This window comes from Clupea harengus, chromosome 23, assembly GCF_900700415.2.
Source record: "Clupea harengus chromosome 23, Ch_v2.0.2, whole genome shotgun sequence".
In the NCBI taxonomy this organism is placed as follows: Eukaryota; Metazoa; Chordata; class Actinopteri; order Clupeiformes; family Clupeidae; genus Clupea; species Clupea harengus.
In genome coordinates this window covers 3984099-4006640 of record NC_045174.1, presented here as the reverse complement: position 1 = coordinate 4006640, position 22542 = coordinate 3984099, and the positions used below count along the sequence as shown (strand labels likewise).

General features: G+C 47.8%; 1 protein-coding gene across 5 annotated transcripts in view; it reads right to left on the bottom strand.

The window, feature by feature from the left end:
* capn15 (calpain 15) overlaps nucleotides 1-22542 on the bottom strand; it is a 36686-nt gene that overhangs the window by 12004 nt on the left and 2140 nt on the right. For 2 of the 5 annotated variants that reach the window (XM_031560531.2, XM_031560530.2), the window contains exons 2-7: nucleotides 11211-12867; nucleotides 10849-10941; nucleotides 4613-4821; nucleotides 3448-3631; nucleotides 1600-1823; nucleotides 622-747 (exon numbers count right to left, since the gene is read on the bottom strand). In XM_031560531.2, the coding sequence (XP_031416391.1) occupies nucleotides 622-747; nucleotides 1600-1823; nucleotides 3448-3631; nucleotides 4613-4821; nucleotides 10849-10941; nucleotides 11211-12845 (2471 nt within the window). In that variant the 5' untranslated portion in view covers nucleotides 12846-12867. Of the gene's footprint in view, nucleotides 1-621; nucleotides 748-1599; nucleotides 1824-3447; nucleotides 3632-4612; nucleotides 4822-10848; nucleotides 10942-11210; nucleotides 12868-19158; nucleotides 22061-22542 lie in introns of those variants that run through there. The other 3 variants (XM_031560527.2, XM_031560529.2, XM_031560528.2) reach the window with 3 other exon arrangements.

Sequence of the window (22542 nt, the reverse complement as noted above, 5' to 3'; positions counted from 1 at the left end):
TTGGACTAAAGATCTACAATGGCACTGCTGGGAGCAGGTCCAGCTGAAGGACCCATCCTCTCAGAGAGGCTCAAGTCAGCTAATGGATTCGATTCGAATATCTTTATGGTAGCTTAACGGTCTAACCAGAGATTCACTGCGTCAAATCACACGGCTACATTTGTAGAATGGAGGGCACTGTAATGTCTTATGACTCAATAAAAAGTGACCATAACAAATATATTTGAAAACAAGGGAAAGAAGGGATCGCCTAGAAACAGTTCTACATAACCTCACTTGTTTTGACACTGGTTTTAAAAATGTCACTTCTGCGCTCCCTAATCGCTAATAGGCACACAGCAAGACAGTCAGAGGCTTTGATAGCTGACTAACTACATTAGCCTGACGAGCTTACTGCTATAAACAAGGAAAGAGTCTGCCGGTGTTTAGTCGATGTGTTGATGCAAGCATCCACAGTAACCAGGCGCTGCCTGTTGTGAGCTGCAGGTCGCGACAGGTTACCGCTCCGCTTGTTTTGAAGCTGGAGTCGAAACTGTTCACATACCCTGCTGTCTTTCATTACCCATAGTCCTTTGCTTTCCCCCCTCTGCTCTCGTGATGGTTGACCCCGTGACCCCTCACCTGTAGCCCTGCACGTCTCGGACGTCCAGTATGGAGTAAGCGTGACGGGGGCGGAGCCCCAACGACTCGTACACGACATCGTCCACTTTCATGTTCCCGCCCCCACAGGAAGCCCCCATCAGGAACCTGCAGGAGAAACAAAACATCAGAGGTTAAAGTTCAGCAACACTGCAAACCAATGACATCCCCCCCCATCTACCGCTACATAACATAAACAGAGTCACATGTCCAAGTACCAGTGATGGTGTATTGTCCTGCCTCCCCCAGCGGAGGCCTGTGCCTGTGTCTGTGTCTGCAGCTGCAGCGTGTGTGTGTGTGTGTGTGTGTGTGTGTGTGTGTGTGTGATGAGAGGCACCAGCTGGGTCTCAGTGCAGCGGGGGGCAAACACCTGCAGGACTGCTGCTGCTTTGAAGGCGAGCCCTTCAAGTCCTATCAAACTAAACATTTAAAAAGCCTATGTGACTTCCATTTTATTCTCTCTCTCAATCTCTCTTGCTCTCTCTCTCTCTCTCTGTGTCTGTCTAACCTCACCCCCTACGTCTTCCTCTCTTTTTGTGTGCATGTCATTTCTTTTCTGGCTCATCCGTCCGTCTCAGAATTTCTCTTAATCTTGCTGCTTTCTTTTCATCCCTGCAGTCTCCCCCCCCCCCACACACATCGTCCATTCATTCACAAGTCCTGAGTCGAAGCAGTATGACTTCCTTGCTTTGCATTTTTCTATTCAAGGGATTAAATTAAGTTATGTTTATATTGTACATCCAAACAAATCGAATTAAACTGTAAAACAGTCATGACCCTGTCAACAACTGTGTTTCCAATGCAGCAGACACAAATAGAGAATACACACAGACAAACAGTCTGCGGAGGAAAGTGGGTCACATCTCTGCGACATCTCTTTCTCGACCTCTTCACCAACCCTCCAACCCTCCCTCCCTCCCTCCAGTCCTCCCTCTCTCCCTCCCTCCAGTTGTTTCTTACCCAGCCTCTTTGGAGCTGAGCATCTTGGCCCAGATGAGGTCTGTGTCGATGGGCTCCTCGCGGGGGTTGGTGGAGCTGACCTGCAGCATGAGTGACTCACAGGGGGCGCCGGTGAGGGTGGCCAGCCCCTCGATGGCCCGGCCCGCCTGCAGCGCGAAGTAGGAGCCGTGCAGCTTGGCCAGAGCCTTCTCGATCAGAGCCACCCACAGCTGCCTCCGCTGGGCCTGCAGGAACACAGGGGGGAGGAGGGGGGGTTAATAGGTAGATGGAACCGGAGAGAGAGAGAAAGAGAGAAAGAAAGAGAGAGAAAGAGAGAGAGAGAGATGTGTTGAGAGAAATTAACCAAAAAAAGGAGATTGGAAGAGTGACAAGAGTGGAGAGGGAGTGAAACATGAAACAAAGATACAAAGAGTAAAAACAACACAGACACACACACACACACACACAGACACACACACACACAGACACAGACACAGACACACACACAGAGAGAGAGAGAGCTGGGTTGCCTATCCAGATTCTATTGATTTACAATAGAGATGTTATCATGTTGTTGCTCTAGTGCTATTACAGTGAGCTTACATTGACAGGAACATTAGAGATCACGGTTTAAAAACACTCACACCCCACCACCACAATATAATAGAATAACACAGATTAAAGAGAGGTATTCTACCGTGGAGGGGTTTAGCTTTAGGGCACAGTTGATGGATGAACACACACACACAGACAAATTACATTTTTTTTTAGTTATACACAGGAAAAGGGTACTGGTTGGGTACTTCCCACAGCGGCCAATCCTCTCACTGTCACATGCAAGTACTTATAGCCAGCAACCAATTTAACAACAATGCACAATTGACTGGAGACAGGCATGCCCACAACTGCTAAACACAACAACATGACTGCCCAACCACAGAACCTGAGCAGCAGGATAGAACAACAACAACAACAACAACAACAACAACAAAGCTGCCTTTGTGAGCATTTCACTGGGGTTTTCAAGCAAGCATCTTCCTCTATCAATGTTTAGTTGAATTAGGCCCATGACACCTCCCGAAGACTCAACAGTGGTGTCTGGCATCCCAGAGCCACCCGCCTACACACTCGGTTAGGGCACATGCCACTTCCAGAAACAACAAGATACAACAAGATAGACAAGACTCAAACAAGAGACAAGAGTTCAGTTCTAGTTCAGATTATTTCACAACCCCCTGTAGTGTGTGAGCGCCTCAGCCACAACCACTGGCTCACTTTTTCAGCAGCCTCAGACAACTCCTTTAAAGCTCCTGACAAGCTATAGCTGGAGTTCTGGGACTGGGACAGAAATGAAAAGTCTAAAGCCATTCAGGTCTACATATTCTATATGGTCCAAAAAAAGATGACACCTCATGCAGAGTATATATATATAGAGAGAGAGAGAGGGAGAGAGAGAGGGAGATAGAGAGAGAGAGAGAGAAAATTCAGAAAAACATTAGCATTCTGCCAAGTCCTTCTATATGACTGTTCAAACCTGGCCAGTATACAGCACTGATGTATTTGTGATGTGGCCAAAAATGGCAACTCTGAACAAAGTGGAGCTAGCTTGTAAAAATAGCCTCTTTCTAAATGTGCGTCCCAAATGCTACATGCACACATATGGCCTACTGCATTCAATCAGCTGCCTTCTGCTGAAGACGCACCTTCTGTGTCCTCTTTAACAGAAACAGAAAGTCCCGGGATAGCATTTCTGTGCCAGACCTGCCTAAACACACACACACACACACAGACAGACAGCAAGTAGCTGTACTCATTACAGGACAGACACACACACACACACACACACACACACACACACACACAGGGTACCTGTGAGAAGAGCAGATAGCCATACTCGTCGCAGGGCAGCATGTCATCCACCAGCACGGTGGTCCAGGTGCCGTCCTTGCACAGGCGCACCTGGTAGGCCCCCTCGGTGCAGATGGTCCTGGTGATCATCACCCTCTCCACCAGCTCCGGACGCTCCGCCAGCACCGCTAACGCACTCAGGAACCTGAGGGGGAGGAGGAGAGGGAGAGGAAGAGGAATGTTACCGCAGGCCAAAAACAACAAACAAACAAAAAACAAGTGGTGCTTGGTTGTCCCTAGAGAAGAGGTCTGAAACAGCAGAACAATAGAAAAATAGACAGAGAGAGAGAGTGCAAGTGTGTGTGTGTGTGTGTGTGTGTGTGTGTGTGTGTGTGTGTGTGTGTGTGTGTGTGTGTGTGTGTGTGTGTGAAAAGTCCAGTGGTAGAAGAAACTGTATAGAGCTGACAGAGAAACAAGCACAGATCTGGGAGGGAGAGAGAGAGAGAGAGAGACACTAGGAAAGGAGAGGAGATCACAGAGATGAACATTGAAAGTGAGCACATTTGAAATAACATGGAGGATCCACCTTTAGCCTCTGTGTTTCAGAGAGACTAGATGTGAATGAGTTCACAGAGAGGAGGAAGTTAGTGGGGAGTGAGTGAGCGAGTGAGTGAGCGTGGGAGAGGGGGTAAGTGTGTTTGGGAAAGGTGGAGGCTCCCTGATTGGGCCCAGAGTCTAATCTGAGAAAGTCCTTGAGCAGAGGACACGGTAGACCTGCAGCTGATGATGGCCATTTGAGGGGGGGGGGGGGGGTATGGTGTCAGAGTGCCCAATGGTCAAAAACACAGGGCTGACCATTAATCACACACACACACACACACACACACACACACACACACACCGAATTCATGCAAGAGGATTAGGAGTGCCTGTGTGTGAGAGCAGAGAGACTCTTTGTTGTTTGCTAGAGGACTGACATTACTAAACACATGAAAACACACGCAGGTAAAAATGGACACACACAGACAGTACAGATAAGATTGCCAAATGATAAGCGTTTGAATGGTGCTGATGCAATACATTCTCATTTTAACTATCTATTCATTGGACACACACATACAAAACACACCATCACCCACCCACCCACACACACTCATACACACATACAAAACACACCATCACCCACCAGCAGTTTCCCAGGAGTCCTTGCAGTATGTCCGAGGGGCGGGGCGTCCGGAACACACTCCACTTGACACCACGCTCTTTGAAGTTGTTGCAGTTGATCTCGTGTGGGCGGAGCCACTTCTTGATTCGCTGCTGGACGCTGTCACTCTCAGGAAAGCCTACTGAGCGCGGACCCGGTGGGAAACTGTCATCCACAAAGTTAACCGCATTCTGACACAGAGACACAGAGACACAGAGACACACACACACACACACACACACACACACACACACACACACACACACACACACACACACACAAAGCCGTTACTAATTGCATTCTTCATGTTAAATATTCTGAACAGTCAGACACAAACAAACATGGCATGTCAATGTCATACGTTCAATTGAATGAGAGCTTCACTGGTATAACTACAACATTGTAGAATACTGCCTGAGCACAGAAAAGCACGCGCACACACACACACACACACACACACACATCAATCCATCTCATCTTATGTGTACCATGTCAAGAGCCTCTGAACAGCTCTCTTCTCCAACTACAGCCACTAAACTGAATCCTTTCTTCATGTTCTTAACATGGTATTTAATGAGGCTTGCTATGCACTTCATCGAGCACACTTTCATAAAGGTCAAAGATCACAAAACAAACAGAAAGAGAGAGAGAGAAAGAGAGACACACACACACACACAGATAAGTTAGGGACAAAGGGTGACCGTGGCCAAATCACTAGTTACAAGCATCCTACTCAAGCAGAATAGACCTTGCTTTTGTGTGTGTGTGTGTGTGTGTGTGTGTGTGTGTGTGTGTGCGCGTGCGAGAGAGAAAAGTGTAGAGAGGTCACTTATTCAGCTAGTACCCATCATTTCCCTTCATTCGCTATACAGCATTATGATAAAACCTCAATTTCTAGGAAATGTGCGTGCGTACACACACACTTCATTATTTTCATTATATCTGTCTTCCTCATTCTCTCTTTCCTACACACAATCCAACTCTAATGCATTATTCAAACTATCGCACACACATACACACACACAATCTCACACACATACACACAAAGATATATATTTGCGCACACAATCTACGGATGAAGTGCATTGAGTTATATGCCTGCAGGAGTGTGTGTGTGTGTGTGTGTGTGTGTGTGTGTGTGTGTGTGTGTGTGATTATGTCCGCTTTGGGGAGCTGTATAATTGCTGCTATGACTGTTTCTAAAAATACACTACTGAGTTCACCTTAGTGTGAACGCACAGAGTCATGGATGAGAGGAGAGGGAGATGGAGAGAACAGAGAGAGAGAGAGATAGATGGGAGAGAGAGAGAGAGAGAGAGAGAGAGAGGGGGAGAGATAGAGCGGGAGAGGGAGAAAGGGAGAAAAAGAGGGAGAGATAGAAAAGAAAAGAAAAATAGGAGTTGACAAAAGCCTTTTCTGTTAGCTGTATGTATGCATGTACGCACACACATTTGCTTATATAAATGAACACATTCATTTCAATTTACAGACCAAAGGCTCCTCAATCTAATGAACAGATACCCTTTCACGCCCCAAAATGTTCATTTTCATACTATGTGTGTGGGCAGACGTGTGTGTATGTGTGTGTGTGTGTGTGTGTGTGTGTGTGTGTGTGTGTGCGCATATACGCCTGCACCTCTATAACCACACACCTCTGGTTGTCCACCATCATTGGAGAGTAATAGGATTTTCTTGATTAAATGTCATTTATTAATTTGCCCAGGCTCATTTCCCTCCTGTTTAATGAATCTCCAATTGGAGGATGAGGCCCGTAATCACTCGGACTGCCACTCAACTCGAGAGTGAGCCAGGCCTGACAACACGGGCATCACATCACTCTACTCTTCCACATAGATGACTCCATTTGAGTGAGATTGTGTGTGTGTGTGTGTGTGTGTGTGTGTGTGTGTGTGTGTGTGTGTGTTCATGTGTAGGCTAATATGTGACCACTTAAGGATGGGTAGATTGGTATGGTTGACTTTGGAATTTGTCTCAGCCAATGGTGGATCAGAACACGATGAACTGGACAGCCAGAAAGGTCAGAGACGTGCTTAATGGGGAATGGATGTCTGCCCGTGACTTTGACTTTGAGATTTGGGAGTCTGCAAAAATCTATTTGCCCTCTTTTCCTTTGATTTCCATCAAAGCAAGCTACGGCCCAAAAACATAGACCTCTTGCACCTTAGCACCCTTGAAGACCATTGCCATCATTATCAGTCACTGCCATATATAAAGCATCAGCTGCAGTAGAATGACCCATCTGTGGTTGATTGAATTGACAACATTATTCTAGACTATTCAATGTAGTTTTATTGTCCATTTGAAGTGATTTTATTGCTTAGAAACATGCTACTCAGGCTTATCTAACTAGCTAGTTAATGAACACATACAAGTCAACTGAAAAGAGGGGAAAATATCTCGATTCACATTAAGAGCTACAGGTAAAACGAGGACTACATAGGAATAACACATACTTCCCTAAGGTGGCCCACACACACAGCAAAATGTTCAAACTTCAATACTGTGGTTCCGTTTGAGCTTTGTATGAATTTGTATTCTGTCACTTACACCGTGAGCCTCGGCCGAACCATCTACTGTTACACACCATACAACACTATGTAGACATTCATGGCTTTTCACTTCAGACTTCATGATTTAACCAAAGATATTATGTGCTTATGTAGTCTTCGACTGGCACTTCATCCAGAAACTTTCACTGTGAAGAGTTTACAAGTAGATTTCTCCACAGAGCAATCCACAAGCTTCAGCAAGTGATTGGAGTGATTTTAATAAAAAAGCCTTGCTCCACTTGAGGAGGCTGAGGGCCCTGCTCAATGACCTAGCAGCTGTTTGAAGGCCTTCCCATGTTCATCTTTCAAGACACAAACAGGGCTTTCTCCTCCGCACCAAAACCTGCTGAGCTACCCAGCCATTTAGTTGGATGAAACTGGTTGTCGTCATAATAGACGGGATGTAGCCTGATTTAGTTCCCTAAATTCCCTGCCATGTTTACCTGACTGAATCATCAGAAGCACTCTTCATTAGCGGAGCGTCTGCTTGGGCTAATCAAGGACCTTCAAAAAATCACAGTCTGTACTTCAGACGACAAGCAGGACAGGAGAAAGACTGGTTTATCGTAAACCCTCTCAACAACCTCCCCATTTTGCACGCTTTGTCTCATTCGAGGCAGACAATTAAATCAGTTTCATAATAGCTGGGGAAAAAAAAACCTCAAACAGTATGGTTAGGGAGGCCAGTGTTTTGAAACGAGCCTTCAGCAATGTCGGCATTTTATCAGTGCCTTTTGAAATCTCTACTCCCACAGGTCTAGACACAAAAGAACACAATCCCCTTGTCTTGTACACTAAGACGGTAAAATGCCAAACAAATCAGCAAATCATCTACATGATAGTCTGATGCTCCACTAATTGGGCCTGTTGTTGATTTGGGGGGGTAAATGCCACTTCAATCAGGTGCTCTGATCACTAGGGGTGCTCTGGCGGGGTCTGGCTCAGACGCTGGTGTGTTTAATGCTAGCATGTGCTAGCGCTTCAGACAGTTGTTTCAACAGGATGATAAATTATTTGCTCATCCGTGCTGCAGTCATCGATTTCTCACCAGGGCAAACAACTAGAGCCACCGTCAGGCAGGTACTCAGCATCAGTGAATGCACAGGATCAGCAAGTCGTGTGCAGAAGGGCCAAAACACACACACACACACACACACACACACACACACACACACACACACACACACACACACACACACACACTCACTCACACTCTCTCTCTTGCATGTGCGAAGGATCACACCCTACACACACTTGGTTTGTAGAAATATGGCACTGACACCTTGCATGTGTCAGTGTTCACACTCACACCTAACAAACCTGATTTGTGCGCATATGGCTGAAACACACACACACACACACACACACACACACACACACACACACACACACACACACACTGACCTCAGTAGAAATGCACGCATATCTGGGTTGCCCTGTCTGCAGTTTTCTTGCCAATTTGGGCTATTTTTAAGATGTAGCTAAGGTTGGAACTGAGGGGTCACGGGGGGCTGGACTCAGGGGCTCGTTTTAAAGAGCAGGTTGATTTCCGCAATCCCAGCGTCCTCTCCAGGCCCAGTCTGCTGCTTCTCAGTGACTGTGACAACTTCTGATTGTTCCTATTAGAAATGTTTTAAAGGGTGTGCGAACCCTGAAGTAATGATTTACACAAAATCACTGCACACAAACACACACACACAAATGCTAGGCTAACAGTCACACCTCAAATCAGCTACATCAGAGCACACAGTTCAATCAATCAAAGCACAATGTGAATCGAGCGCGACCTAAAAGCACTCAACACACACACACTTGCTCTCCAACACAAAACATTAGCTCTCACACATATGCACCGCAACACATTAAACATTTTAACATAATTAAAATACAACGAAGGTATACACACACACACTCACACAATTGTTGTATCTCTGCAGAAGCTTAGCTAAGCATGTTTTTCCCCAGGCTACTCAATCGATGTGCACACCAGGGATTAAAGCACAAAACATCCTCTGACGGAAAAGTCATATTCCCCATCTACAATTTGTAAAAAAAAAAGTTAGAGCCTCCACATTTGATCCGCCTTTTTAGAGCTTTTTTTTTTTTTAAACCCGCTGTGCCCATAAGTTAAGATGTAAAAGAGGTTCATCCACCTCTCTTCCTCATATGTTGATTCACTATATGCATTTGAATGCAGTTGCTGTTTGATGAATAACTATTTAATAATTCGTTTTTTGTATGTTTAATTTAAAAGTTGATCAAATTGTAACATTAATGACACTAACTGATATATAATAATAACATAGGTCATTATGATCTAATGAGGGCTCCTGGGAATCATCCTCCCTCCAACTCCAACCCCACCTCACAGCGCCCATGCCTATATCAGCAGCCTATCACCTGGTCCAGTAACACAGCCCTCGCCTCGCTGCTACCCCCTTCAGATCTACACTGATCTCATACACGGCCTCTCTGGAATCCAATTAACGGAAATCTGCCGTAGCAATTGAGAACTTTAATCCCTGATAGAATACATTTAGACACACTCACTCACTCTCTCTCTCTCTCTCTCTCCATACCTCCCTAGATAAGTTAAAGAGAACCTATTATGCTTTTCCCTTTTCCTGTAGATTGTTATGTAGCTTTTCCTGCACGTAAACGGTCTGCAAAGTATCAAAGCCCAAAATACAAGCCAGAGGGAGTAACTCTCTCCCACAGAAACCAGTTTTCTCAGCTGCCTGTAATGCCTCGTTGGAATTCCAGCCCTTTTCCTTACAAGATGATGCAATCTCGTAACAGAATCTATTGCCCACCTAGTGGCAAGCTTGGCACGCCCTCACACAAGGCACAGCAACTACTGGAGGCCGGGAGGAGTTGGTTGAGAGTCTTGTAGCCATGGCGAGAAGACGCTGTGTTCTGTGTGGTGAGGGGAAATCTCCTTTGTATGCTCTGCCAAAGGCAGAACAACAAAGAAGTTTGTGTTTGATAGTGTGTTTTACTGTGTGCCCGGCGCTTCACAGAAGACTGCTTCAAAAAACGTCTTCAGTTTGATGCTGGATTCCCGCAGCTCTTACTCCTGAAGGACAGGGCAGTTACAGCTTTGTGTGGAAATTCAGGTTCACAACCTGTAAGCATGCATTACTATTTGTGGATTTGTGTTGTTTAAAACAAACAACAAGGTAGCTACTATGAGCGTTCAAGTGCAGAGTTGTTGGCTGTAGCTAAGCAGGCTAACGAGGCTAACTTGCCAACTTATCTTATGGTTCTAATCATTTTGCTAATCATATGCAGGCCCACTGTCTTTTTTCTATGACTAGAAGTTGAACAGTGTAAAAGTGTGGAGATGGATTTATGATTACAAGCTGTAATGTTATGACCAACCGGCTAGGCCAGTTTCTAATTCCCCGGTATTATGCAGAGTTCTGTCTGTCTGCAGAGAACTGCATGTCCGTTCCTGGGACAACAAACAGCTTGGAAACCACCAGACACTGCAATGATTTCTAAGGCAAAGTACAGCTTGAAAATTGTGCCTAAAAAGCACAATAGAGTTTCCAACAGAAAAGCAGTCAAGATAATCAATCTAAACCTTCTTCAATCATAGACTTCGGATCATTTATTATCATTGATAAAGCTAACAAATCATTTTACCTGGTTTTCAAGCAGTACTTTGCTTTGCCGCTCTGACCAGTCAGAGGACACTGGGCTCATCGAGAGGGTGGGGGGCTTGACGACACAGGAGCGCTTTAGACATAGAGGCAATAGATGTAAAGTATGACAAAAAAATATGTGTTTTTGGAACACTGAATTATGTAAATATATTATAGTAGACCTCAAAAAAAAAATGATGAGCATAATAGGTCATCTTTAATAGTTTCCTCTGAGCAGTTAACACAGTCCATGAGAGGACAAACATTCTCTCTCTCACACACACACACACACACACACACACACACACACACACACACACACACACACACACACACACACGCGTTAACTCTCTGTGGTCATACCTCTCTGCAGAAGCTGACGATGTTCTCCCACAGCTCCTTGGCCTCTCCCTCGTCGGTCCGTCGGCGGGCCTCCACGTGCACACTCTCCCGGCGCTTCAGCGGCTTGCCCAGCTTGCGCAGCGTCAGGTACTGCTGCGGCGTGTGGCAGGCGGCGCAGTGCTTGGCACGGCCCTCGTTCAGGAGCGTGCACGCCGGGCACGCCCACTGGCCCCCCACCACCGCCACTATCGCCAACGAGGGGCCGGCGGCAGGAGCGGATGACGACGAGGACGACGAGGAGGAGGTCACGGCGAGGGAAGGGTACACGCGGGCGGTCTTGCGCGGGGCAGCGACAGGCGGGACCGAGGACGGCTTGCAGCCACAGGCGCCGGGGAGGCCGCAGTGGGGGCAGCAGCGGGCCGAGTGGGAGGAGGGCTGGAGGCGCGGGGCAATGGCGGTGGCGGTGGTGGCGTCGGAGAAGCCGTGCAGCTTGGAGGAGCCACAGGCCGAGCAGTGGGGGGCAGAGGTGGGGTTGCGCAGCGTGCACTTGGAGCAGGCCCACGAGCTGAAGTCAGGGCTGGAGGGGGACGCCGGCGTGAAGCGCACAGACTCCCCCACCAGGTCGATCACGTCCCCCGGGGCCGACGACGACGAGGAAGAGGAGGACGAGGACGACGAGGACGAGGTCGTCGCAGAGGAAGAGGTGGAGCGTATGGTCGAGCGACAGGCCTCGCAGCGGCCGCCGGCCAATCCCGAGCAGCCGGGGCACTTCCAGGAGGGCGGCGAGGTGACTGGGCCGGGGTTGTGTGTGTACGCGTGAGGGTGCGCGTGCGGGTGCGCGTCCTCCTCTTCCAGCACGCTCAGGCGCTTGCCGAGTAAGGGCTCGGCGGTAGCAGTGGGCGTGTGTGCGTGTGTGTGTTTGGCATCTGCGTTGGACTGTCTGCTGGGGGGCGGGACCTCCCTTCTGCTGCGCGGGACGGGGTTGTTCTGGAGAGACGTGGGCGGGGCCGAGGAGGAGAGGGGCGTCACCACCGGCTCAGGCGTGGCCGGGAGGGGCGTGTCCTCCGTGAGGTCGATGAGGGGCGGGGTCTGGCCGGCGGGGAAGCCCAGCACCGGCGTGCGCACCTCGGGCACCACCAGCGCCTCCGGGGGGATCTTGGGCAGCGACAGCTTGCGGGGGCCGCCACAGGCCGAGCACGACATGGCCACCGGCGTGTTGTGCAGCGTGCACCGCGGGCACGCCCAGCCCCCGCTCACCTCCCCCACGTCCCCGTTGGAGATCACCTCCATCCGCCTGACCGGCTCCTCCACCAACCCCGCCGGGGGCTCCCCGGGGCTGGGTGTGGCCGGCGAGTCCTGGGGCGGAGCTGCGGCGGTGGCGACGGCTGCTTTGGGCGGGGCCTGGGGCAGGGCCAGCTGGGGCCCGTTGGGGGCGGCCCCGCACACGGAGCAGGAGCCGGCGGCGTGCGGGTTGGTGAGCGTGCAGCGGCCGCAGACCCAGCGCGGCTCCTCGGCGCTCAGCCGCAGGATGTGGTTGAGGTCGGGCTTCTGCCGCGGCGCCTCGCAGATGGAGCAGCGTGGCGATCCGCCGGCGTTCAGGAAGGTGCAGCGGCCGCACGACCACTCACCGCCGCTGCCACGCACCACCGCCGCCATGGAGCCCGGCGAGTGAGAGTGACTGCAGAGAGAGAGAGAGAGAAAAAGAGAGAGAGAGAGAGAGAGACGTAGGAGGGGGGGAGGGGGGAGAGTGAGAGAGAGAGAAAGAAAAATATATTATTAAAATTCTTGGACTGCTATTACAAGGCTTTGTCTTTCTGCACTTTCATGACGCACAACAGCCTTTTCCAACGAAGCATTTCCAAACAGGTTCAATTGAGAGTGAGCGAGTGATGAGGGGATCAGTCATGATTACTGTGCTCTGGTACTGCATACCTATACCAATGCATCATCACAGCATTGTGGGGAAGGAGAGTGGTGAGAAGGAGAGGGAAAGAGAGAGACGGAGTCAGAGACAACAAGAGTGTTTCAGAGCGAGAGACAGAGAAAACAGGAGAGATGTTGTCCTCTGCACAAGAAGAAAAAGGATGCCTCTGGGGGATATTGGGGGGGCAGTGTGACACACACACACACACACACACACACACACACACACACACACACACACACACACACACACACACACACACACACACACACACACACACACACACACACACTACTCTGTCCTTGGCCTTTTGTACAGTCTGAGAGAGCGCTCTCTCCCTCAGCTCTCAAGTCCCTGCACTGCATCAGCTGGCAAGTACGACACACCCACACACACACACAGCCCCAAGCCGGCACAGACACAGACATGCACACACACAGAGCAAGAGAGAAAAGCATCAACACACACACACACACACACACACACAACACTGCTGAAAACTCATGCTATATATTTAACAAGCATACACACCACACACAATGGACCATGCATAATCGGGACACATCAAAACCTCTTCAATAATTTCCTGCTGGGCTATATACAGACAAAGTAGTGTGTGTGTGTGTGTGTGTGTGTGTGTGTGTGTGTGTGTGTCTGTGTGTGTATGTGTGTGTGTGTGTGTGTGTCCACATGCACATGTCTCGGTGCTGTAGTAGGCACAGCGAGATACACACAGCAAGGCATTTGGCCAAAGTTACTCAGCTGAAAACTGAGAAAACACACACATTCTGTCACTCGCTCACACACAAACACACACTTGGCCTTTTGAGCAACAGTCATTAGCACAGACTCCTCAGGTCTGGCCATAAGCCCACTGTCTATTCGCTGCAATACTTCCGTCCACCACCAGGGTCACTGTGGAGGCCTTCACTGGAGGAGAGGGCACAAATGCTTCCTGCTTAAATATGCCAGCTCTATCGAGGCTATGCTGCATATTTCAAGAGTGAATCTCTGCTTGGGTCTGTGTGCGTCTGTATAAATGAATGTGAGACTCTCTCATACATGAAAGAGTGTATGTGTGTGAGAGTGTGTGTGAGCGACTGTGTGTACACACACACACACGTGTTTATGTGAGGGGGAAGAGAGATAAACAAACGGAGAAGTTCTGGCAAGATATGCCTTTGATGAAATTGCCTGCATGTGGGTGGTGTGTGTGTGTGTGTGTGTCTAGTTTGTGGGGCACATGTGAGTGTATGTGTGTGTAGGTTTGTGACACGATAGGGGAACAGTGCATGCACCCCACCGGAAAATTCTCTTTCGCCTTCTCTGCTAATCGGAGTCGATCACATCACATACCTGGCCTCAGCTGCAGTGTGCAGTGTGCAGTGTGCATGCTCAAATGACGCAGGGATGAGCATGCATGTATGTGTGTGTGTGTGTGTGTGTGTGTGTGTGTGTGTGTGTGTGTGTCTCTATGCATGCATGCATGCAAGGGAGCAGATGAGTGTTCCCCTATGAGTGTCTGTTGGCGCACATGTTCGTGCCAGACAACGGGAGTGTCTATGGGTGTGTGGAATCAGATGAGGGTAATGCACTCTGACACCAGAGTGACTCATCCGGTCTGCACAACTCACACACATCCCAGAGAAAAGGGAGAGAGAGAGAGAGAGAGAGAGAGAGAGAGAGACACACACAGAGACAGAGAAAAGTAAGGTTCACATTGCTCAGAAGTTCCTATTAAGTCACTGTGGTCTGTGGTGGTCTGTTCCATCCAATCATCCACACACATCTGCAGGTCAACTAGAACAGATGTACATCCTGGTCATCAGCTGAGGCAGAATCACAGTAATGTGTTCGTGGGAGTGGGAGTGTGTGTGTGTGTGTGTGTGTGTGTGTGCGCTGAAAGGAGAACTATAAATGATCTTTACAGAAAGCAGATGATTAGTAAGGCAAAAAGGGGACACCCACAGGCTTGGGTAATAAACCTCTTGATCTCTGTCATCACATGACTCTGATATGAGACCGCAAACAATAACAAACTTCTCTACCCAACCAATAGAGGGCTGGCGGGCTCAGGGCATGTTGGTTTCTCAGTCATATTTTTGATCGTGAGAATTCTCCTGAACCTGGGAAGCGAAACTGGCCTCTAGGGCTCCCATAGGTAGACTGATTGATTACACATCTCTAAAAATGGAACTGCAAAAACCCTAATCAGAGTTCATAGAAACCGAAATGACGGCGAAAAGATGATCACCGAAAGACAGAAATCACCGAAAGAGATCTATGACCTTGCTGCTAACTAAAATAAAACTACCGTCCTATAATCCCTTCAGTACTATATAGTCAATGCTAACTGATCTTGGTCCACAAGACCAGAACCTCATCGGCCCTAAACAGGAACTAAAGGTTGTCAGTTCCCTTTTTAAAGGGCAGTGGCTGTTTACTTCAAATAAAACAAAACATTTAAACCAGGAACCATTCTTATAATAACAAGCAGAAGCATGTTTTCAACTGACATTCTTCGTCTTGGAAACAGCCCAATCCCTTACCTTCTTGCATCTAATAAACTCACTAATGCCTCAACAACTGTGATTTGTGATGCGGTTGGTTCAGAGTTTAATAACAATTTAAAAACAACTCAGTGAATTGATTTCTATCTGAAGCTCACTCAAATTCTCTATATTTATCTAGCTACTGGGTTCATTGATAAAAGAAGCTATTTGCTCTGGCCTTACAGATGGCTCGTATTCATTGGGCTCCCTCCACTAGTCACACGGTCGTCACAGGGTCTGTTTGCTTGAGCACACGAACAGATATTGCTTTCACAGAATGACCTTGGAGTGCTTTGTGCTCCCAACAAGAGCGAACACAAGCTCAATACAGACGTCAAGCATCAAGAGCCTCTGCGGTGTACAGGGGGGACTCAAATCATCACCCCTCCTCCACAGCCAATGTCTACCCCTCCGTATGCAGCCAATGTGGACCAAACTACGCTTTCACTGGAGCACCGAGTGTTCCAGCGCTGCTCAAACACACCAGCATTATTCATCGGTTGATGAGAGACTTCACTGGAAAGAAACATGGCCCCAGAGTAGTCTCATCGTCGTCTGTGTTCCTGTGAAAAGTGGAGCTAACTCACCCCCACCTCACCCCCCTGCCTCCCCAACTGCTCGCCCTTAGCAGTTCCTCAAACTCCCCGTCCATGGGAGCAGCAGCACTCACATCCCGGCACGGGAGGAGAAAAGCCCTGATTCAGCACTAACACACAGTCTCTCCCTCTCTCACACAAACACACACTGAACATTTTGGGGCTCTTCAGCATTGAGTGAAAAAGGTGAGAGAGGAGCGTTTGAGGCAATTTGTCGTTCTCGAAGTATTTCTCTGTACTTTTTTCTTTCTATTTCTCTGCTTCTCTGAGTCCCTCTTGGACATACTGACACACACACACACACACACACACACACACACACACACACAGAAACAACGCTTTCATAATTCATGCTCAGTCACAACCTGCTTAAGCCTGCCTAAACGTATTACGCTCACAGGAAAGCAGTGTTTCAGTATAGGTCTGTGTTTGACCAAGTGTGTTCGTGTGCGTGTGCGTGTGTGAGTCTGCCTCTATGTTTAAGTAAGTGCACATCTACGTACAGACTATTCCGTTCCCGAAGAAAAATGCTTTGAGTCAGTGTGTGTGTGTGTGTGTGTGTGTGTGTGTGTGTGAGTGAGTGAGAGAGAGAGAATCTGTTTGTGTATGCGCGAGACTGAGAAAGAGAAAACTCAGCTGACTGTACTGGTATTTGATTGGTGACAGAGACAGAAGCTTGTTGCTATGGGGATGCACACAGCATAAGACACCACATAAACACTGTAGAGCAGTCAACATTGCTGTGGAAACATACACACTGAGCCAAGATAACCTCTCTCACTCTCAACCTCTCTCACTCTCTCACACACACACACACACACACACACACACTCTCTCTCACACACAGTCCCAGGGTACATAAACTGCTTGAGTAATTTCAACTTTGGACCCAAGAAAACTGAATAACAAGCAGTGGGTCTTTGACTAGTGGCTACATGAACTGGTAGCGATTAAAGACCCGCCAGGATTATAAACACAGGGATTATAAATAATAAGAAACACTGAATATCTGGAACAATAACATACATATCCCTCTGGTCACGTGTGCGTGTCTGGGGTTCATGCGTGTGTATGTATACAGTTCCAGGAAGCGACTGCTAAATAAATGATAAACTGGAGCGTATGGCCATCTGATACTCTTCCACCAAAATCAATAACAGCCCATTGCACACAGGCAGGCAGAACACACACACACACACACACACACACACACACACACACACACACACACACACAACACGGCCAAGTGCACTCAAATGACTCAGCAACAACTGTTTTTTTTTTTTTTTTTACTCCAGTGCCCCTTAATCTATCAGTGAGACGAGAGGGACCTTTATATTTGCCTGTTTGAAACAGCAAACATGTGTGTGTGTGTGTGTTCAATGTATATCCACTGCTAAGGTGTGGAGCAATATCATGCCCTTGGATCTCAGAACAACAACTGGACACACTGATGTTCTATGACATTCTAATAAGCAGACAAGCATAGCAGGGACAGAAGCCTAGGAAGTGCCCTTCAAGTCGACTGCTATGTTAGAGTACAGGAAATGGAGGAAAAAAAAAATTCCAGTTCATGCCCAGTTTCCTCCGAAGCACTCTCAGAGGTGAGCAATGACACGAGCCAATGAAAACCCACCGAGCTTGTTCTGTACAGACTAGCTGACTCATGACGCAAAAAATGCTGGGGGAAAAATGACGAGTGTGTTTCACAGGGAACTGGTTAATGTTTTCAGCAGGGCTGCTGTCAGACAGCATTAGTATTTCCACTGCTGTGGCTCCGGGGAAATCTCTGAGCTGGTCAGAACATCCTCAAAAACATCAAGGACCCTTTCTGGGAAATGAGTGTAATTCTGATGGATTTTCACTGTTACGGTCAAATCAATTAATTATTGCAATGATTGCCGTGACCATGACCATGACAGGGCACCGAGGCTAAAGGCTAAAGCTAGTGCTAGCTGGTTGGGGTTAAGATGGGGATCCTCTGACTTGGTGATTACAGTGGTCAGTGTGCATGTAATGTTCAGCCATCTGTCCGGGCTGGCCATCTGTCAAAATACCAGACATACACGCACAGAAACGCACTCCAGTTTTTCATGACTGATACTCCCAACTGCCCACAGAGGAGTTCACTATGAGACCGTTCCAAGAGCAATAATGTGGGAATTTCAGCTCTTGCAACACCCTCAGACATTCAATAACCCAGCTGAAGACTCACTGCAAGAGATTCATATCTGTGTTCTTTAAGGATGAGGTGTACTAACACCGTCATAAATCACTTCCCCGTCACCTTCAGCGCTTCAACATTGAGTCACCTGCTTCTTGCATGAATTCAGCACAAACTATAAAACATCCAGAAGGCTGGAGGAAACATCTACTCTTGTGATATATTCTTACTTATTTTCCTCAAAAAGGTGCCGGATAGAGGAGTATGTGTGTGGTTTGCAGGAGCCTCTGAGGACACCTTTGATCAAACAGGTGTTGCCTAGCTGCTATACGGGCAGCTGGGGAGGGACGGAGTTCCTCTTCGCTCCTCTCCGGCTTTTCAAACGTTGCTCTCTGTACCTGCAGCTTTGCATGCCAATTTGAGATGACTCAGACCTGACACCAAATAGGAAACAGTAAAGGCAGGTCCAGTCCTCCAAAAGTGGAGTGTACCTTCTCATGCAGCAGCGCCGTGAAACAGGATTTAGTCACTTGACAGAAATCTGTCTCAAAACAACACACTTACAAACAAATTATCTCTGGTGAAACAGTGTGGGTCTCTAGCAACACCCAAGTGAGACACACACACACACACACACACAACCAGGTTTGTTGTGTTTAGAGGTCTGGGTAAATCTTACGTGGGTGGGAATCTGTGTAAATAAAAGCATGTGTGTTTATGTGAGTAAGGTTACCTGCGCTCTCTGTGCGGTATAGGCGGGTTCTGTTGCTGCCGCGTGATAAAGGTGCTCCCCCACACTGGACTACTATGGCTGTTCCTCAGCCAGCCTACAGTTGGTGTGACAGGATACGGCGCCGGACGGAACCCATGTTCCGACTCAGTCTCTGCTGTCAGCGAAGAGGCTGAACTCCCCATCGCACAACTGTGGGCAGCTCTGTACGGCGTGTTTACCCCTGTCACTGGGCAAATGTTAGCCGACCTTTTTACTCTTCCTCCCCTGGGGGGTGAGGGGATGCTAAGTCCCAAGTGCACACACACTCTCTCTCTCTCTCTCTCTCTCTCTCTCTCCCCCAGTTCCTCTCACGGTCATACACCAGCACAGGAGCCACAGAAAGTCACGTGTTCTCGATCATCCCAAAGCTCCACTCCATGACCTAGTGGACGGATCTGAGTCACTCAAAGAATCTCAGCGACAGTGGAGGTCATGAGGCCAAGCAGCATCAGGCTGACAGTCCAAAATCCTTCGGCCTCCCAAATGTGTATCTTGTCAGAGCAATCCAGAATCAGTTGATTGAGAACATTCAGAATGTTACAGAAAAAAAGTGGTAAGTCTTTAATTAGGGCTTTCCAATACCAGTACTGTTTAATACTGGTAACCAATAGTCTAGGACCAATGACAAGCATCACAGTTGTAAACTCCGTGAGAAAAACATAACTGTTTCAGGTCATGACCATAGAGTGGAAAGTACAGAATTTGCAAAGTACGGGGTCATCCAGGTGAGCCTAAGGATGTCGACAAAGGCTCTTTGGTTCAACACATTACCGGGCATGTTTCTCTGGCCATACACCTTTTATGACAAGAGGAGCACAATCCATTCAGTCACAAGCACTGGGTAAAAAATGCCTGCGCTACACTCAGATAGAGAGCTCCGTCTTACCACTTCAACGAAAACTCTTCGGCGCTGTCAGTATGACCCAGGCTCATCTTTCTCCAGCTGCTGCGGGGATTACTGACTATCACGCGCTGACCGTCCAAAGCCCACTCCTTAGCGGATATGGTTTCAGCCTTTTAACGGAATGTCTGTTCCACCGCTTGCATGTGTCGCAAGTTAAAACACGTCAATACATGCAAAAAAAAACTCCGGCTATTTGTTCCTTTCAAACAGCAATCTGGCTGAGATGGTAAACACAAAAACTGTAGTTGAAGTGGAGGGGATTCGAATAACAAGGGCTCTCGCTTGAAGACACTTTCTCGACACGGAGAGGGCAGTTCAAAGCGAAAAGAAATCGGCGTCCCGTCTCGCTTGTCAAATCCAGACTAGGTCAATGGAGGATGCGTAGGCTAAACTGCGGATTCTCCTCCAAACAGCAAGTTATTTTACATCAGTTTGCCACCTCAGACCTACGGATAGCCCCTTCCTTTCCCCCCGCACTCCCTGCTTACTTTAAGGAAGAGCTGCCTCCACGGAACCAACCGGAGGTTCCGCTTCAATTCGACTTTTATTAGCCAACCGCTAAACTGAAATACGCATGAGCGAGATATCGCGCCGGTTAATGGTCTGTAGTGCAAACTAGACAAACGATACAGATTTCTGATCGCGACAGTACATCTACATGAATTTTAAATACTTCGGTTGTTTTTTTGTATTCCATTGAAGCGAATATGGGCTGCATAAAGGCGAACAGGTCAACTGATCATTTTGGGTGACAGTACCATCCAAATAGAAAACAGTGCAGCGTGCAGGCAGAAGCACCAAAATATTCTTCGTCCCAACCGACACAAAAATCTCGTTGTAGTTTTAGAACAGTGTAAGGCCTTTGATGGTCTACTTTAATCTCAGTGTTTAAAAAAATAAGCCATAGCACTGGGTTTCACTGATAAAAGGCTTGAATGGTAGGAAGCGTTTTCGAAACGGATTCATTTAAATAAAAAAGCGTCCCCCAGTTCAGCAGTCTCTTTGATTTCTGACTCGAGCTCACCGTTCAGGATATTTTTTGGAGGGCAAAGTCGTCCCGCATGAGAACCTACGATGCGTTCAAAAACGTCCAGATGTGAACGAGTCCGTCAAGATTGGGTGAGCTCGCGGATCGATTGTTTTCCACCGGTCCCGAACTGGCGTTTTCTTTCCATTATGCCCCTGTCCAAGATGCTGCAGCCCGAAGGCTCCGGTTAAAAGACGTCCACACACACAACACGCACGCACGCACACACACACACACACACACACAAACACACACACCACTACCCACAGTGCATCACTCCAACACAGTCCTGTGTGCGCGACAGTGTATGTGTGTGTGTGCGGCCTCGACGTTGGTCTTTGCTTGGGAGGTTGTTTTCATTGTATTATATTCATGTTTATTCTCTTCTCTAGGGTTTACACTCGCTTGACGATAAGGGCAGCGCGCACAGATGCGATCTCTAGCTGTCCAGCGGATTACTGCCAGTCAGCAGCGCACATGCGCATTGCCATCCAAGCGGGCGACGGGGCGTCTGTTCAAGAGCTCGAACCGCACAGGGACGGTTCAACACACACAGGGAGGTAAAGCATCTAAGGCGACCAATTACGAGTACAGTGACGTAAAGAGAAACTAAAAAAAAAAAAAAAAAGGACGAGTCTCGCCTGAAGGCAAATACAGAGCAAACATCTAAAGGATGACAGTTCTGGGTGCAGTAATAATTTGGAGGAATTGGTACTGAGCAACTGTCACACACACGCACACACTTACAGTCCTAATTCACTACGCTACTCTTCTTCCTCCACTTAACCATCCAACTCGTTATGCTACATGAAGGGATGCTGGGTTCAGATTCACTGACAGTTAAAGGCACTGTTTGATCATGATCAGGCTACTGAGCTAACCTAGATACCCTCATTTTCTGTCCCACTCTCTGCGCACGCAAGCACACACACACACACACACACACACACACACACACACACACACACACACACAATAATGGTCAAAACAGAACTCGTAGTCCGGCTCACAGTCCAAAATCACGGGGGCACGTCTCTTGAGCTAAAGCTCGTATAAAGCATCTCACGTAAGCACTTACACACAAGCTCTCTGGAATTTCAGTTAAGCTACTTTGTGACAGACTAGTTTGTGTAACAAAGTAGGCTACTTCGTTCACCAACCGCAACTTAACAGAGAATAATTCCCCCAAGATAAACCTATGCCTTAATAGGCTGAATCCATGTTTCTGGCATCGATTATTGTCATACACGTTTGAGTATGCGTGAGATGAGTATGATGGGCATGATTCGGATTGAAGCGCAGGTAATCATTATTAAAAAGAACATCATGAAGAAATACCAAAAACCAACATTTTAAAAAGTGAAATAATTAGCCATAGATTTGTATTCGGTATTAAAAATTCACGGCCAATTCA